Below are 19635 nucleotides of genomic sequence, written 5' to 3'. Positions count from 1 at the left end.
AAGGGAATAAACTATTACAAATTATATAGTTTATTCCCTTAATTTTACTATTCACAAGTAAATTTGTAAATATGACCATTTGATAAATGGTCAAAAATCTGACCAAGTATATCCTTGGTAGAACTTTTCCTAAAGACAGAATGCTACAACATTCTCTTTTTCACATAATTTCATACTTTAAACTCCATTATCGTACCACTATTTGCACAATTGATTTTATTCTTTCTGTTCCTCTCAAATATATTTACTTTACAGTTCACTCAGCATTCGTTCCTATTTTGGGTTTTTTTATGCCTAAATGTTCCTTTTCTCAGTTCTCAATAGTATTTTTTCGATGTTCATATTACTTCACATAATCATTAATAATCTCCTCACAAATAACTCTCACAGAAAAACTGATTAGACTCTTCTCATTTTTTGAGTGTTTTCCTACCAACATTCTGTTTAGGAATGCTTTATCTGCAGTGAAATTGTTTGAATAAACTAGGACAAAAGATCAAGGAGGTCAAGGATTTTTGTGTATATGTAGCCACAATTAATTTTGTTGACTTGTAAATGTCTTTAACATATTTAGATAGTGTTAAAGTCTGAAGTCATTATCTCACCCATTCTTGTTTTATTATGATTCTTGCTTGTAAATTTAGAGCATCATTTTCTATGATGATACCCAATGTGTAATATTTTGTTCCTGATTTCTTTTGCTTTGAGAAACTTATTTTATTTTTCTACTTTCTTTCAGTAAATATATTCCTTTTTAATGTAACCTAATCTTTCCACTATGATTTTTCTTCTTAACTTAGAGTTATCTTCATCTCATTTTAGACTCCCATAATCCTAAAATTTATCCTTGTCTCTTTATTTATCTTTTCACAATTTCTTATGTACAATTCTAAATTTAGAATTAAGTCTTAGCAGTATTATAGAAAATAACATTAGTTGTAATTTTCATTCAGATTACCTTTCAGGATTTTTTGTTTCTACTTGAATTATATTTTCTGTTTCAATGTTTTAAATATTTATATTTCAGGTGGCTGTTAACCCTGGTTTTAAGTATTCACAGCCTGAAAATACAAATCAGAGCATGCTTTCTGAGGTAAAGAGTTTCATGTATTGGCAGCTTTTTCTCTATATTTTATAAATATGCAAAATTGTAGACAGACATTTGCATGAGTAAACTTCTTTTCACAATGCCATTCTTCAAGATCTTAATATCCACAGTTGTTCAGCTGGAATAAAGTCCTTGTGAATCAAGAATTTTCAGAAGTGGTTAGACACTGCTTCCTTTTTAGGGCTGAGAGAAAGTGACTGGCCCAAGGTTCCAGTTAGCTGCTCTGTCTAAAGCAGGACTAATACTTCTGAAAAAGAACAGACTTAAATTCCTGCCCATTTGTACTTTTTGCTTTCTAATAATTTAACATTATATATTAAATATAAGAAATTATATCCACAAGTTTCTAAATGGAGAAAATAGGGGACTTACTTTGTTGTTCATAAAAGCTTTTAAGCATCTAATAATTTCATGTTCAATCCTGAAGTCATATGACCTAGAAAAAAGAGGGAAACAAAACTGAAATATTAATCCTACACACAGAATTATCTATTTATACATGTTAGATTTCCATCCCAGAACGTTAAAGACATGCAACACCATAAAAAATTATAGCAAAATGCTCCCAACTATATCAAAATTCAGTAGAGTCGTCAGGGGAAAATATGACAGGATAAGAATACTATCCACAAGACAAATTCCATTATATTATATATTATATATATTATATTCTATATTCTATATTCTATTATATATATTATATATGGAATATATTATATTCCATTATTATAGGGGCCGTGCATAAACGCACCAACGTGCCTACCGTCCCTGTCCTATTGTTTCTTTTATTTTTCTTATATGTATCCGTGTATTCATAACTATGTTTTTACTTATACCTATGATAATTGTAAGCAATTGACAAACCAAATAAAATAAAATAAAAATGAATAAAATATCCAATCTTATGGATCCATATATTCAATTTATCCTTATCCTATCCAACTGTCCTTAGTTTTCCTTTAATCTTTGTATACCCAAATAGAACACACAATTAAAACATGTTTCCAGCAAGCAAATAAAAGCTATATTCATTCAACCTTCCAATCTTCCAACCTATCTACCTACCTACTTAAGAAAGCCAGTGTATGAAAACCAATCCTGGACTAGTTATGGAGACTCAGGTTCTCAGGTTCCTTTAGGAACAGAAACTCACTTGGTGATTCTGCGCCAATAACATCCTCTCAGCCCTCACTAAGAAGTCAAAAAATGTCAGATCCCTAAAAGCGATACTGCCATTCAACTGGGAGAAGCGGGGGCTTGGATTTGATTCATTAGTATTGCCTGTGACAACTGGTATTTTATAACTTGTATCCTGTCACCAAAGTGCCCTGAGATTTTCTCACCTCTTGGGGAATGTACAGGAGGGAGGACCATGTGGGTTGTTTCACTTTAATACCCAGTGGAAGATGGCCATGGGAATGTATGCTTATCTGTTTCTCAGAGCAGCCAATACAATAACATCTTCACACGTGTGGATTGGCTGGCTAAAGGGAGGGGTCTCTACTGCTTTAATTCTACTTGTCTTGCCTAAGGGTATTCAGACATTGCTTTGAATGACTTGCTTTCACTTCTGCTTAATAAAAGGTTCCTTTTGAAATACTTCATTTCAAGAGTCTTCACTTTCTTAAGATAGAAGAAGCAATCCTTACAATAACAAAAATCTATCTACCAACCATCACTGGATCAGAATGGTAATTGCAATCCATATAATATATACACACATGTATACACAAATGAGGCACAATATGTGTGTATATATACACAAATTTCTCTAGCTGCATGCGTGCAAGCATTCCATCTAGAGGGATTGTGAATTAAGCATATTCTATCTATATTATACTAAGTTTATTATATATACATCATATATAGTGGAGCCTCGGGTCACGACTGTAATCCATTTGGTCATGTCCGGAAGCACAACCGACTGCACATGTGCACAGTCAAAAAAAAATGGCAGCAAAGGGGAAATCAGCACAGAAAGGTGGTGATTTTGTTCACCACCCGATTTTTGAATCGTGACCCAATTCAAAAATTGGGTGGATTTTTTGTTTGCCACTAGATTTGGTCATGAACAGGAGCGTTCATGACCCAAGGTTCCACTGTACACAAATCTATAATATACAAATATATATGGATAAATTTTATCATCATTTTACCTCAAGTTAAACTATTTTAACTCAAGTGCTTCTTACCCAGAAAACTCGTCCTTTTCATCATGAAGTCCTTTCAATATGTCCAGCAAGCAATTCAGACCTTCAGCTCCAAAATTTTGCACCCAGCTGCAATTGTTGCAGAATAAAACACATTGTTACCTAAATAAAATAATTACCACTTCATTTTCTCATTACACTGGCAATTGCATAAAGGTAGTCTTCGACTTACAACCACAATTGGGACTGGAATTTCCATTGTAAACTGCTGTGGTCATAGGTCGATTTGGACCTGATTAACATTTTTATGGTGGTCATTAATCAAATCACCATAATCATTAATTAAATCATGCAGTTGTTAAGTGAATCCAGCTTCTCCAATGGGTGTTTTTATGCCAGAAATTGGCAAAAAGGATCGCAAATCACAATCACATAACCAGAGTGCTGCACCCAGTAGCTGGATAAGATGTGATCATGTGACTGTGGGAGAGGTGCAACCATCATAAGTGTGAGTACAGGTCATAAGTCACTTTTTCTGATGCCATCATAACTTCAGCCATTAAATGAACAGTTGTAAATCAAGGACTAGCTGTACATCTGTCTCCAGACATGCATGATGCCCACGAATTTTAAATATTGCAGTATTTAGCAATCAACAAAATTCTATCTAAACCATTACCTGACAGGATTGTTATTGAGTGACACACGTAGAGACTCCAAACATCCAAGGAGCTGTGCATCTTTAACACCAGATTTTAGTTCCTGAATATACATAATAGGAGATTTCGAGCTCTCCTTTTGACTCATGCCCTACAAACAAAAAAATAATGATAAATGTATATCCATTCTTTCTAAATTAAATATGTCTCAATAGCACAGAATAAACTCTTGAATTGATTTTTTCTCTAACACTCAACAGATGAATACAACAAAGTTTTCAGCTTTTAAAAATGGTTCAATTGGATATTCTTAAACTATATCCAATTACATTCCAGAATTATATTCCTTTTCTATTTGCTATAATTTAAGGCTACTTATTATTCAGTATTTGAATACTGACTTTATACTATTTTCTCCATCCTAAAGTTTTATTATTTATTCCACTATACTTTATTTCAAAAATACCGTATATCAGAATATAATTGGCAATACATTGCATGTTTACTTTATAATTACAGTTCACAATAGAAATTTGTTCTCCGATTTCTTGTAAAAATACCAGTCTGGAATTAATTTCAGGGATGTGGGATCAGTTATTACTGTTTAATATGCTTATTGCGTAACTTCAAACATTCGCTAAGGGAACACTCATAACCCAGGGATTACCTGTAATCTTTATTGCTCTTCTCGGCATTCTTTCTAGGATCTTAACATCTTTTTTGTATCATGATGACCAGTACTGGACATAATATTCCAAGTTTGGCCCTAACAATGCAGTATGAGGTGGTACTACTACTTTACTTGATCTTGATGCTATCCTTCTGTTGATGCATCCTAAAACTATGTTGGCTTTTTTGACAGCTGCAGCACACTGCTAGCTCCTTCTTAAGTGGTAGTCTACTAAGACAGTGGTTGCCAACCAGTGGGCCGGGAACTACTGGTGGTCTGCGAGAAAATTTTGGTGGTTCGCAGAGAAAGGTCCCCCACCAAAGCACCCCACAAAGCAATTAATCCAAGCTGCGTGGGAACACAAGGCTGCACTGCCCAGATGGCCCACGGGAACACAAGGCTTGCATTGCGAACAACATGAGGTAATGAGGGGAGGGGGGAAAGGGCGGAGGGGGGGAACTTGCCCCACGCACCTTGCCTGGCCACCGGGCTGCTTCTTTCCACTTCTTTCTTCTTCTACTTTTGGCTGCACACAAGGAAAGCAGCAAAAGTCTTTCTTTCTCTCCCCCAAACTCTGCCAGAAATGAGTCTTTAAGACCCTGCAAGACATCCTGCTCCAAGGCGCTGCACCGGCACAACAAGTCTCACAAAGACTCATTTCTGGCAGAGTTTGGGGGGGAGAAAAAGAAGGACTTCTGCTGCTTCTGCTGCTTTCCTTGCATGAAGACAAAAATATTTCTCTCTCTCTCTTCCCCCCCACCCAAAAAGCTGGAGATGGTATCCTGCGATCCCAAATAAAGAATGATCAATCAGTAGGAAAACAGGGTGGGAAATTTTCCTGCAGACTTTTGGGCGGATTTTCTCAGGGTCTCTGGTCCACGGGATTTAAAATTATGAGTTTGGTGGTCCCTGAGGTCCAAAAGGTTGGTGACCCCTGTACCAGGACACCTAAATCAGGGGTGGGCTGCTACCAGTTCACACTGGTTTTGGCGAACTAAATGTTAATTTTACATCTGGTTCAGCAAACTGGTAGTTGCAATGACTGGCTGGCCTTGCCCACCCCACCCCACCCCTCCCAGGAGTCCACGTTTTGGATCCCAGGTAAGTGTAGGGCTCACACGAAAGCTTGGGGAGAGCAAAAAATGGGCCTCCTGAAGGCTCTGGAAGAGCCTCCGGAGCCTGGAGGGGAAATGGGCCTCCCAGAGGGTCAAGAAAGCCTCCAGAGCCTGGGAAGGAGGAAAATGGGCCTTCTGGAGGCTCCAAAAGGCTGGGAAGGGGCCTGTTTACAACCTCTGGAGAGCCTCTGGAGCCAGGGGAGGCAGTTTTTGCCCTCCCAGAGGCTTGAGAAAAGTCTCCAGAACCTGGGGAGGGCAAAAAACAGGCCTCCCAGAAGTTCAGGAAGGCTGAAAATGGATCTCCAGAGTCTGGGGAGGCCATTTTCTCCCTCCTGGAGGCTCGAAGAAAGCCTCTGGAGCCCAGGGAAGGCAAAAATACTCCTCCCTGCCATGGTACTGGAGGCCAACTAGGCCATGCCCACCATAGCCACACCTACCCAGCAACTGGGCAGAGAACAGGTTGCTAAATTTTTTGAAGCCCATCCCTTACCTAGATCTCTCTCAGTTACTATGTTACTACTAACTGTACATTTAGTTTTTCTTGTCTGTGTGTTGGACCTTACTTTTCTCATCACTAAAGTGAGTTTCATTAGATAAGGCCCAGTGTTCAAGTCTGTCAAGATCTCTCTGAATTTTGAATCTCATCTCCTAAAGTGTTAGCTGTTCCCCTCAGCTTGTCATATGCAAAGTTGATGACTTTCCCTTCTATCCTCTCATCTAGATCATTTATGAAGATGTTGAAGATTATTGCCCCCAAGACAGAACCTTGAGGTATCCACTGCATGCTTTCCTCCATGTGGATGTAGTTTCACTGGAATCCATTTGTTGGTGGTACTGTCTATTCCACATTGTTCTATCTTATCAAGTAGGCTGTAGACTACTTTATCAAATGCCTTACTGAAGTCTAAGTAAACTACATCCATAGCATTCCCCTTATCCACTTATTTAATCACCTAGTCAAAGAAGGCAATAAGGTTTGTTTGGTATGCTGTTTTTAAAAAATCCATGCAGGCTTCTAGTAATCTTGCTTTTTATTTCCTGCTCACAAATGTGCTGCTTGATTATCTTTAATAAGTTTATCTTTAATCAGTTTAATGCATGCTTTAATATCATATCAGTGCGGTATTGTTTATTTGGGTTAGTTACAGTATATTTCACCAATAGAATGATTTTAAAAAACACTAAAATTAATATTCCTTTATGACTCTTCAAGATTGCCCAAAGATTTATTAATAGAGCTTCCATAAAAAAGCAGCTAGCATAGAAAAGAACTATGAAGTAGTAAGAGGCATGGATCCCAATGGCTTAGAAACTAACCAATCCAGAATCAAAAGTCTCTAGAATGTAATTAATTTTGATACCTTGATTCCATAACCTCAACCAACATTTCTAGACCGTAGGTTGGAAAAAACCTACAAAATTATATATTACGATATTAAAGAGAGAAATTGTCCTGAGTTGTAAGAAATCTTATCAGGAGTTCTACTGATCAAAGAAATCAGGAAAAAATATAGAAGAGATCCCTCAACCACCTATGAAGGAACGCATTTCTCTTATACATGGTCATATAGTCCAATAAAAACTGGCAACAGTACTGGATGTACTAGTTATTGGTGGCATCTGGGACTATCAGTGGGGATAATCCCAGAGATGAAAATGGACAATGGAAAACTTGTGGCTTCAACAATAACTTTTGGGCAATCATTAGGTCTATTTGAGTACATCTGATAGTGAGTTGCTTTCTCAGATCTCTCAGAAGCACGGTGAGGGATGTTAGGACTTTTAGTTCAATACCAGACAAATACTGCCCAGGCTGAACCTTATTTATTATGACACAATTTAACAGTCAAGTTTTTTTTTAAATAAAGTGCCATATTCTGATTCCCTGCTTCTTAAACAGCTATAAGATACTGCAACCTTCCATTTACTTTTAGAGTCACAGCAGTTAAATAATGTTCAAACTGTAAAGTGACTAAAGTAACTATACTGAACAAGCATTAAGCTCAACTAATGACTTGAGTTTGTTCCATGTTATAGTCTGAAGCCATTAAAAAATCTTCAGCTCTTCCTTTATTTAGAGAAGCCAGTCAATAAGCGATCACATTAAATACTGTGCTCTACAATCAGAGAACAGTATCGGAGAGTATAGACAAGGATAGATGCCCGATTTCCAGTTAATCTTGACAGTTACCTCTTACATGTAATTTTCAGATAGCTGACACTTATCCTGTAACATAAATCAAGTAAGCCCTAGAAGTATTTTATACATTTGACCACTCCACAACTCAAGAACTCACAGCTTTGGAAGTATGCAGGTACTGAGACACCATTTCTCTTTTGATGCTAATGTCTTTCTCCCTTAGAGGCTGCTGCTTTTCCTCATTTAGATTCATATCCACCTAGCAAAAAAAGCATAAAAATAGTCATAGAATTATCAAGTTGGGAGGTATGTGGGAGATCATCAAGTCTGTCCACAGGTACATTGCAGGATTCTATAAACTAGTGGTTCCCAAAGTGGGCAGTACTGCCCCCTGGGGGGCGGTGGGATGCCTTAGGGGGGTGTTAAGAGGCAAAGGGGCCGGTAGGGGGGCGCTAAGAGGCAGCAGGGGGACGTTCGAGGGTCTGGCCCTGCAGGTTCACTCATTGACTGTAGCACCGCTCCAATGTGGAAGCAGTGGCACGTTATGTGCTGCCGTGGCCGCATTTGACATGCCGCCTCCTGCCGCCTCTTAGCGCCCCTCTGCTGGCCCCCTTGGGGATGCTAAGAAGTGGCAGGGGGACATTCGAGGCGCCGGCCCTGCAGGTTCACCCATTGACTGTAGTATTGCTCCGGAGCCGGTGCCTCCAATGTGGAAGCGGTGGCACGTTATGTACCACCGCGGCCACGTTCAACGCGCCGCCCGCTGCCACCTCTGAGCATCCCCAAGGGGGCCGGCACAGGGGCACCAAGAGGAGGCAGGGGGCGTTCAAGGCACCAGCCGGCCCTGCAGGTTCACCCACTGACTGTAGCACCGCTCCGGAGCCAGCACCTCCAATGCGGCAGCACATTGGGAAAAGCCACCGCCACCCCAAAGTGCCGCCGCTGTTGCATTTTGTCTGTCTGTCTGTCCGTCCACCCGTCCATCCATCCATCCAAAAGGTCTGTCTGTTTGCCTGCCTGCCTTCCTATCTATCTACCTGTCTGTCTTTCTGTCTCCCTACCTCCCTATGTACCTATCTATCTACCTATCAATCTATCTGTCTGTCTGTCAGTCTTGCCTGCCTGCCTGCCTGCCTCCCTCTCTCTCTCTCTCCCCCTCTCCATCCATTCATCCAGGTTCGAAGCACCTGCTGTGCAGGCACATCAGGAAAGTAGAGCAAAGCCAGTCTGGGAGGGAGGGAAGGAGGGAGGGAGGGAGAGAGAGAGAAAGAGAGAGAGAGACCTGATGCATCAGATTGAATGAGGGCTAGTTTAAACTGAGGCCCTTTTCCACATTGAAACATCTTTGCCAGCACATTGAAAACTCTTTGGCTTCTTTTAAAGGTTTTGTGGACGAAACATGGTCAAGACTATCAGGAAACTCACATTTTGTTGAGGCTTTAAACAGGATCCATTGGACCAGATCTCCACCCTAAAAATTACTTTTCCCCAATGTATTAACAGTGCCAATTCTGAAGAAAGCAAAACTAAAATGTACTGGTAAATTACAAGAACACACACACACACACACACACTCCCTTCTAACACTGCTGGAGCAGGTGATTGGACTAGAGTAGATATCTCATTATCTTTCTCCTCCCTCCCTCCTTTATTTCTTTTTCTTTCTGTCCCTTCCTTCCATCCCCCCTCTTTGTCTGTCCCTTTTCCTTTCTTTCCCTTTTCTCTCTCTCTTTCTTTTCTTCCTCTCTTTCTCTTTCTCTTCTCTCTCTCTTTCCCTCTCTCAGGCTCACCCCTTTCAATCAAGGGTCACCAAACTTTTGGACCTCAGTGACCACAAAACTCATATTTTTAAATCCCGGAGACCACTAATATGAATTTTGACTGACAGTGGCTTTCTGGCGTTGGTGGGGGAGAGAGAGAGAGAGAGAGATCTAATCCAATCTCTCTCTCTCCCTCTCTCTCTCTCACACACAGGTAGGGATGGGATATAGACCCCTGATCAAAACTCTAAAAACAGGTCAAGTAGCTCTGGGGAAGCCAGTCATAAATTAGAACACTTGCTAAACCACCGGCCATTAAGTGAGGACAACTTGTATTTGATTTGCCAGTCACCTGGCCACGCTCACCCAGTCACATGACCAGCAAGCCACACCCTCAAATTAGGTCACGCCCACAGAAATTTGAATCCCACCCATGGGTGGGAGTCACCGAGGATGAGTTTGTAGCACCAAGGGGGCGATAGACTTAAAAAGTTTGGGAACCACTGCTCTACACCATACCTCCTGGATGATTATCCAGTCAGATGAAGCTGTATTCTTTTGTTCAAATTACAAGTAACAATACTTTTTTAAATAGTTTATTTATACATTTGCTCCTTACATACATAGGTACTTCGTGAACAGCACATTGTCTGGATCATTTTGTTTGTATAATAATACTTTTTCAGTTCCTAATTTCTACCTTATTATCCAACCATTGGTAAAACAAGTCCTATGTTTGAAAATATTCCATATCTTCTTTTTCTTTTATCTTTAATGTCAATCTGTCTGCATAATCTTGTATGTTTTTTAATTACATCTTCTCCTGTAAGTTTCTTCATTTTTCTAGTGCTGTGCATAGACAATTCCTGCTGCTGTTGAGGGGAGGAGCTGGCGCCGTGACGGTACGGCTTGCAATCGAGCTCTACGATTGCAGCCAATATCTTCGCCCCTGGCCGGTCCAAACGGACCTAAACCGTCCCGTAGGGACGGTTATCGTGAGGGGTATACCCTGTGGATCCCAGGGACACCGCAAAGTCCCTGGATGACCCAGGAGAAGTCCCTTTTGCTGGCGGCGGAGAGGCAGCCCCTAAGCTGCTGAAGTCGGGGCAGCTCCAGAAAGGAAGAGGCTGAAAGAGAAAGTGTGTCGGCTGGGTGAGAAACTTCTTTTTTTCAATGTTTTGAGGCTTGAAAGGACACTTTGATTGCTAGAAGAAATCTTTGTGATTTTTGACAAAACTGAACAAGCGGCGTTTTTTAAGGGAGACGTCAAAGCGAGGCTTTATTTTATTTATTTATTTTTTGCTACCGGACTTCATTGTTACTTAGTAGATAACCGGACTGTTTTTTTTCTTTTATATATATATATATATATATATTTCTTATTCTCCCTTTGGATTTTCTAATTTTTTTTTTTTCTAGGCTAGAGGCTCCCTTTGGTTACTTCTCTCTTTGTATATATATGTATATATTTCTTGTGCTTTTTTTTACTTTAATTATGCTGTTCTGAGAGGAGGGGGGAAAGTGAGAACTAAGAAACTTTGTAACACTGCCAACTAGAGGCTTGCAAATATTTTACTTGAAGTGGAGAGAACTGTGAAAGACTCCTTCTCAAGGACATTCTAATTTGATAAGATAGAGGGAAGAGCACAGCAGAATATTATTACAGGTGCTCTTCTGGATTTCTATCAACAATTAAATATCTATGGCTTGGCTTTGAAGCTTGTGGGAAAGGGAAGAGAGTCACAACAAGAGCCTTGGACAATTAAACAGAGTGCAGTGTGTTGTTTTTTTTCTTTCTAATCTTTTTTTAGTTTCGCTACCCCCCCCCCACCAGCATTATTGTAAATTTTTATTTTAGCTATGTCTTTATTTTTACTTTTAATTTTCAAGGGGAAGCCTTAGAATTTTTCATTTTTATTTTTATTTTTATTTTTATTTTTTTCCTTTTTCATTGGGATTTTTGCTTTTTCTATTTATGCTCTTGGATTATTTTGGTTTCCTTTTTTCTTTTTTTTTTAATTGAGATTTTCTGGCTGGATTAAGGTGTGAAGAACCTGAAGAAATCTTTTTTTTTTGCTTTGTCCTTTATTATTATTATTATTATTGGGTCTTCTTTTTATTTTTATTTTTTATTGTGGACTATTTTATAATTGGATTAGGGTCAGGAAGAACCTGAAGAATCTTTTCTTTTTTTCTTTTCTCTCCTTTATTATTGGGCTTTTTACTATTGGACTTTCCCTTTTTGGATTATAATTGGCTACTTTCCTAATTGGATTAAAATTTGAAAGAACTTGAAGATTTTGAACCATTTAAAATGAGTAGGAAACTCATACCTCCGGGTGCCTCTGTGTCTACTTCTGCCTCCCCACCATCTGGAGGACAATGTTCAATTCAGGTAATGTTAAAGCAAGACAAAGAACAAGAAAAAGTAACCTTACAGATGATTATGCAAGGAATCCAAGACCTTAAGATAAAAACAGACACCACTGAACAAAGAACAGGGAAGACTGATGAAAAAGTGGAAAATATTCAACAGATGATGGTGAAGTACGAGGAGAGACTCCCAAAAGTTGAAGAAGAGGGTAAACGAAGAGAGGAGAAGATTGGAAATATTGATAGCAGACTAACAGTGGTTGAACAAGAAAAAAGTGGGATGCTGAAGTGGGAGATGGAGAGGTCAGAATTTTATCTCAGATTTCAAAATATAGAGGAAGAAAAAGGGCAAGATTTGGCTGCGATAATGATAGAAATCTTGGCTGACGCTTTGGAAATAACAGAGGAAAAGATGATGGATGGAGTAGATGAGATATACCGAGTTTTTACAAGATATGCGATGAGAAATAATTTACCCAGAGAAGTCCACATTAGATTTACTAAAAAATCCATCAAGACACAAATTTTACAAGCGGCAAGAGAGAAGACGTTGAAATATAAAGGCAAAGAAATCTTGGTCTTAAAAAAAATACCCAGAAGAGTGAGAGAGATGAGAAGAGAATATCAATTTCTGACCAAAGTGCTATTGAAAAAGGAGGTGAATTACAGATGGCTGATCCCAGAAGGACTGATGTTTACATGGCAAGAACAGAGACACAGAATTGATTCAATTGAAAAAGCAGAACTTTTTTACGCAGAATTTTTTGGAAGGAGAGAAGAAGAGGCAGAAAAAGAGGTTTCATTAATTGAATTTCAAGAGGAACAAATGTAGATTGAAAAAGAAGAAGGTGCAGTAGGTGGACAGGTGGATATTAAAGACCAACGTGAACCAAGATCTACGAGAGCGGCTAAACCTAAATATAAAATATAACCATGGAAGAGAAAAAACTGATTACAATGAATATAAATGGACTGAATTCAGCTGCTAAGAGAAGGAAGATCTTTCATAAATTAGGGAAATTAAAATTTGACATAATTTGTTTACAAGAAGTACACATTAAAAAGCAACATGAACAATTGTTAGTACAACCAAAATTAGGGAAATTATTTACTTCTCTGACTCAATGTAAGAAAAGAGGAGTGGTTTTATATATTAAAGAGGCCACCCCAGCAAAATTGATTTACGCTGATGAAGATGGAAGAATATTAATGGTGGAAATAATGGACAATAATATAAAAATACTTTTGACTGCAATTTACGCTCCGAATGATAAACAAGAAGAATTCTATAAAAAAATTACATATGAAAATGACTGGGCTGGACTATGCTAATATAATTAAGATGGGAGATTTTAATGGAATTGTGGACAACAAACTGGACTATATAGCAACAACAGCAAAGCACAATAGAAAGACTCTTCCTAAATCTTTTTTTAAAATGACAGATGAACTAATTTTAAAAGATATATGGAGAGAAAGAAATGCTAAAACCAAACAATATACTTTCTATTCAGATAGACATTTATCATGGTCCCGATTAGATATGATCTGGATTTCAACAGAATTAATATCTAGTGTTCAAGAAATAAACATTGAAACAAGTACTTGGGCAGACCATAACCCATTGACAATTAAATGGAAGGGACAAAAAAAAAAAAGATCGAGATGGACGTTAAATAATACTATTTTAAAGGAGAAGGACTTTATACAATGGATCGAGAAAGAACTGGCCTTTTTCTTTAAAGAAAATAGAAAAGAAGATACTTCAATGCAGAATGTTTGGGATACAATGAAGGCATATGCTAGAGGCTTGATAATAGACTACATAAGAAAAAAGAATATTAGGAAAAGTTTCTTCGTTTTCCTAGTGCTGTGCATAGACAATTCCTGCTGCTGTCAAAACACGTAATATTAAATATATATTCCCTTTATCATACTTATCTGGTACTATATCTAACACAAATATTTCTGGCTTATAATTTATAGGCTGCTTTAACATTTTTTTCTAACCATGTATGTATTTTGTCCATTTTTTTTTTTGCTTTTGCACAAGTTCAGCACATGTAGTAATACATGCCTGGTACCTGGTTACACTTCCAACACTTGGTGGACATGTTTTTAAAAATCTTTGGTAATCTCTCAAGTGGGAAGTGAACATTTTATACAGATTTTCCTTATAAGAAGTTTCATTGTCAACCTATAGTTTCTTTCCCAAAGTATTTGCTATTTATCTAATTCTATAGTGTATCCAAATTTTTTTGCCAATACTACCATTATTTCTTTTACCTGTTCAACTTCCATTTTTAAGCTTAATAAAAAGTTGCATATTGGAACTAATCAAACACAAGTTGGCCATCCTCAAAAAAGAATTGGCACAGTACATAAAGAAAGAAAACCAAAACTTTTTCAAGAATGCGAATAAACCAGGAAGGTGGCTAGTGTATAAATTGAAGGAACAGAAAGAAAAGAAATGGATTAAGTAACTGCAAGATGAAGAAGGAAATGTATGCTACCAAAATGAAGGAAAAAAAGTTAATTCAGGTCTTTTATGAGAATCTATACAAAGAAAACAAAAGCTATACAGAATAAAAAAAACATGACAATATCTAGAAAAGGCTGAACTACCAAAAGTACCAGAAGAAATAAAAGATATGCTCAGTGAAGAAATAAGAATGTCAGAAGTAACTGAGGCCATCAAAAAACAAAAAAACAACAAAGTACAGGGTCCTGAGGGATTGTTATCAGAATTGTATAAAGAACTTCAGGATAGTCTAGATCCAATGCTACTAGAGGTATATAATGCTGTCCTTACAGAAGCGAGGATACCATCACCATGTATGGAGGCCAATATAGTGCTGATTCCAAAGGAGGATGCAGACCAAACACTAATTCAAAATTATAGGCCAATTTCATTACTGAATGCAGACTACAAAATATTTGCATACATAATGGCAAAACATCCAAAAAGATTCAATACGTTTATACATGCTGACCAAAATGGCTTTGTACCCAAAAGGCAGATAAAGAACATGAGAATGCTACTAGATATATTAGAGTACTATGAAGCACACAACGAAAAACAAATGTCACTGCTCTTCCTAGGCACCCAAAAGGCTTTTGATAACGTAAACTGGAAATTCATGCTACAGAAACTGAGATATATGAACTTTGGAGACAAATTGATAAATATGTTTAGAGCAATATATTCAAAACAAGAGGCCAAAGTAATAATTAACAGTGATGCAACAAAGTTTCACAATACAAAAAGGTACAAGACAAGGTTGTCCACTAACCCCCGCTGCTGTTTATCTTAACGTTAGAAGTGTTGACGAGAAACATTTGAAAAGAGGAACAAATTAAAGGGCTGGAAATCAGACAAAAAAGGTATAAACTACAAGCCTTTGTGGACGATCTAGTATTTATTTTAGAGGAGCCTCTAAAGTCTGGCGTGAAGTTTATGGAGGAATTGGCAGAATATGGAGAAGTAGTGGGATTAAAAATAAACAAGGAAAAAACTAAAATGTTAGTCAAATGACAAATAAACAAAAGGAAGAATTGACAAAAGAAATAAGTATCCAAATTGTGAAAAAAGTGAAATACTTATATACTTAACAGCAAGGTGTATAACCCTGCGAGAAGATAACTGTACTAAACTAATAAATCAAATAAAGAAGGATTTAGAAAGATGGAATAACCTGAAAATTTCCCTAATGGGTAGGATAGCCATACTTAAAATCAACACCCTACCAAAGATCCCCTTTTTATTCCAAAATATCCCTATAAAATTAGAGAAAAGCTTATTTTAAAAAATTAATGTCAAAAGTCATATGGCAGGGAAAGAGGCTGAGAATCAAACTGAAATTAATGCAGGATACCAAAGAGAAAGGAGGATTTGACCTTCCTGATTGGTAGTTATATTATCACGCTGCAACATTTACCTGGCTAAAAGAATGGATTACATTAAGGAACAAAAGACTGCTAGGGGTGGCATGCCTTTCTTTGATATGGAAAAGACACAGCACATACTTTCAGAGACACTATATAAGACAGGCACTATTAACGGTATGGAATAAAATTAACTACCAAAACTATATGGAAACCCCTATCTGGCTCTTTACATTAGAAGCATTAATACACCCAAATTTGATAAATATGGAAAAATTGTTGTATATAAAGATATACCACTGCTCAAAAAAATAAAGGGAACACTTAAACAACACAATGTTAACTCCAAGTCAATCACACTTCTGTGAAATCAAACTGTCCACTTAGGTAGCAACACTGATTGACAATCAATTTCACATGCTGTTGTGCAAATGGAATAGACAACAAGTGGAAAGCATAGGCAGTTAGCAAGACATCCCCAATAAAGGAGTGGTTCTGCAGGTGGTGACCACAGACCACTTCTCAGTTCCTATGCTTTCTGGCTGGTGGTTTGGTCACTTTTGAATGCTGGCGGTGCTTTCACTCTAGTGGTCGCATGAGACGGAGTCTACAACCCACACATATGGCTCAGGTAGTGCAGCTCATCCAGGATGGCACATCAATGCAAGCTGTGGAAAGGTTTATACTGCCTGTCAGCGTAGAGTTCAGAGCATGGAGGCGCTGCCAGGAGACAGGCCAGTACATCAGAAGACGTGAAGGAGGCCGTAGGAGGGCAACAACCCAGCATCAGGACCTCTACCTCTGCCTTTGTGCAAGGAGGGACAGGAGGAGCACTGCCAGAGCCCTGCAAAATGACCTCCAGCAGGCCACAAATGTGCATGTGGCTGCTCAAACGGTCAGAAATAGACTCCGTGAGGGTGGTATGAGGGCCCGACGTCCACAGGTGGGGGTTGTACTTACAGCCCAACACTGCATGGGATGTTTGGCATTTGCCAGAGAACACCAAGATTGACAAATTCGCTACTAGTGATATACCACCAGAAAGAGAAATAATAAGGAAAACAATGGCTTGTGTAGAATCTGATAGACTAACTTTAAAACTCAGAAATAAGGGGAATCAGAATATTATGATATTTAGAAGAATTTTTATCAATGGCTGCAAAAAAAGACAGTAAGGTTGGAGCATAAATAACTAGGGGAAATAGAACTAGAATGAAAATACTGTATCAATAATATGAATGTTAATGGTTTAGTAATATTTTTGTATGTATGGCAGAATAATGCCAAAACAATTGCACTGTGTTTGAAACTTATAGTTGTAAGCAATAAAAATATATATTTTTTAAAAGTTGTATATTTTCTTTATTAGCTTTTCATCTACCGCTAATATTATTTGATCAAATGTTGTTTGCTCTTTATAAAAGCCATATGTCTTTAATATCTTTCTGGTATCTCAATTGTATTTGCATATGTGGCCACCATGATAAATCAACACCTTGATTCTTCAATTCTTGTTTAAAATTCCGCTTCCATATTCAAAATATCTTTATATGTTAAGATTTTTTCCAGATTTACTACATTTAGATGGATAAATGCTTCTATTGTTAAGAGCCAGACTGGTATTTTCATATTTTTGCTTTCATTTTCCCATACCTGGAATAGAGCATTTGTTACATAATGTATTTGAAAATAACTACGGGTTTTATTCTTATCATACCATAAAAAGGCATGCCATCCTAACTGGAGATCATGACCTTCCAAAAACAATAATCTTCTATGTCTGAGAGTTATCTGTTCTTTCACCCATGTTAATACAGAAGTTTGAAGCTCTCAATCTGGTAGCCCAAAGTCCTCATTATTTTTAGATTCTTGCAACATTTTTCAGTCTTATTCTCGCTTTTTTCCCTTGCCAAATTTCAAAATTATTGTGTTTTCAATATCATCAAATTATTATTTTTCTCTACTTTTATAGGGATCATTTGGAATAAAAAAAGTAGTTTCAGTAAAATATTCATTTTTATGGTTGCAATTCTTCCTACCATTGATAGTTGCAATTTTTTCCATTTCTCCAACTCGTTTAATTTGTTGTAGTAGTCTTATATAGTTATCTTCTTTAATTGTTGCACATCTCACTGTTAGGTATATTCCAAAGTATCTTACTTTCTTAAATATCTGAAGATCTATCTTCTTTGTCCATTCACCTTTCTGTTTATCTGTCAGATTTTTAACCATTATTTTAGTTTTATCTTTATTTATTTTCAAGCCTGCAACTTCTCCATATTCTTCTATTTTTTCATTAACTTCGGGTCAGTTTCCAGTAGTTCTAAAATAAATACTAGATCATCTGCAAATGCTTGAAGTTTATATTTTTCCCTTTTTATTTCCATACTTTTTATTGCTAAATCTTGTCTAATATTTCTATTTAACACTTCCAATGTTAACATAAATAGTAATGGACATCACTGTCTTGTGCCTTTTTTATATTGAAATTCTCTATCAAGTCCCCATTAACTGTTATTTTTGCCATTTTTTGTGATATATTGTCTTAATCATGTTTATAAACTACTCGCCAAAATCCATACAATCTAACTGTTGTATCATAAATTGCCAATTTACATTGTCAAAGGCTGAGAAAATGAACGCCATTTGCTTTTACGAGTGGTCTTCATAGTATTTCTACATATCTAAAATAAATCTTGTTATTTTTAATTTGTCATTGTGGTGGGAATCAGTTATAAGTTTCTTCTCTCTCTCTTTTTTCAATTTATAAGCTAACTACATCTTCCTGATTTATTGGCATTTTCAAAGAAATTTTGTTTTGCTCTTTTAACTTTTTGCACCAATTTTTCTTTTTCTATTAGATTTAATTTATGTTTTATTATTTCCTTTTGATTTTTTAAAACTTCCTTTTGTGGATCTTTTTGCAGTTCTAATTCAAGTTCTTTATGTTCTTCTAATGACTTTTGATGTTGTTTTTTATTTTTCCTTGCTATGTAGGTTATCACCAATGTACACTTTAGTTGTTTCCCACAGATTTTGCAGTGAGGTGTTTTCTTTTTTTGTTTTCTTTGAAGAAGAATCCCATTTCTTTTGCTATTGTTTGCATTAACTCTTTCTCTTTTAATAAGGATTGATTCAATGTCCCATTTCAGTCTTTTCTTTTCTTCTTTCCAACTTAATTTTATTGGGTTATGGTCGGCCCATATATTAGTCTCCATCTCAATCTCGATCTCTTGTACATGAAGTCTTAGTTCAGGTAACATCCAGACCATGTCAATTCTGGACCATGATTTATGCCTGTTTGAATAAAATGTATGTTAGTTTTTTCCTGGGTTCATTTCTCTCCATATATCCTAAAAATGCCTTAGGAAGTATCTTTCTTGCCTTTTTTCCTGTCTTACTACTTCTATAATCTAATTTTACATCTACAATTGCATTGAAATATCCTATAACACAAATGTTTTCATATTCCACTTCCAATATCTTCTTATACAGTTTTTTATAAAATTCTTATTTGGTGCATATATTGCTATCAAAAGTATCTTTTTTAAAATTCATCCCTATCTCCACCATTTAAATTCTTCCTTATTCACCCATATATATTTGTTTGGAGTTTATTGTTTCCTTAATGTATAGAGCTGATGAAAAATATATTTGTGCTGATGAAAAATATATTTTCCCAATTTTGGGGCACTCCAATAATTTAGTGTTACTTTTTTATATGGGTTTTTTCAAAGGAAAATTATATCTACTTTTAACTTTTGTAAACATGTAT

The 19635-nt window shown here is 36.9% G+C and overlaps 1 protein-coding gene across 1 annotated transcript in view; it reads right to left on the bottom strand.

Moving 5' to 3' along the window:
• DIAPH1 (diaphanous related formin 1) overlaps positions 1 to 19635 on the bottom strand; it is a 158373-nt gene that overhangs the window by 112096 nt on the left and 26642 nt on the right. The window contains 4 exon segments of the mRNA XM_087930558.1: positions 1481 to 1544; positions 3301 to 3387; positions 3938 to 4068; positions 8000 to 8101. Of these exon segments, the coding sequence (XP_087786684.1) occupies positions 1481 to 1544; positions 3301 to 3387; positions 3938 to 4068; positions 8000 to 8101 (384 nt within the window).

This window comes from Pseudonaja textilis, chromosome 3 (genome assembly GCF_049901715.1).
Source record: "Pseudonaja textilis isolate UNSWEBS1 chromosome 3, rPseTex1.2, whole genome shotgun sequence".
Classification (NCBI taxonomy): domain Eukaryota; kingdom Metazoa; phylum Chordata; class Lepidosauria; order Squamata; family Elapidae; genus Pseudonaja; species Pseudonaja textilis.
The sequence above is the reverse complement of the archived record's forward strand: the minus strand, read 5'-3'. Positions and strand labels throughout refer to the sequence as shown.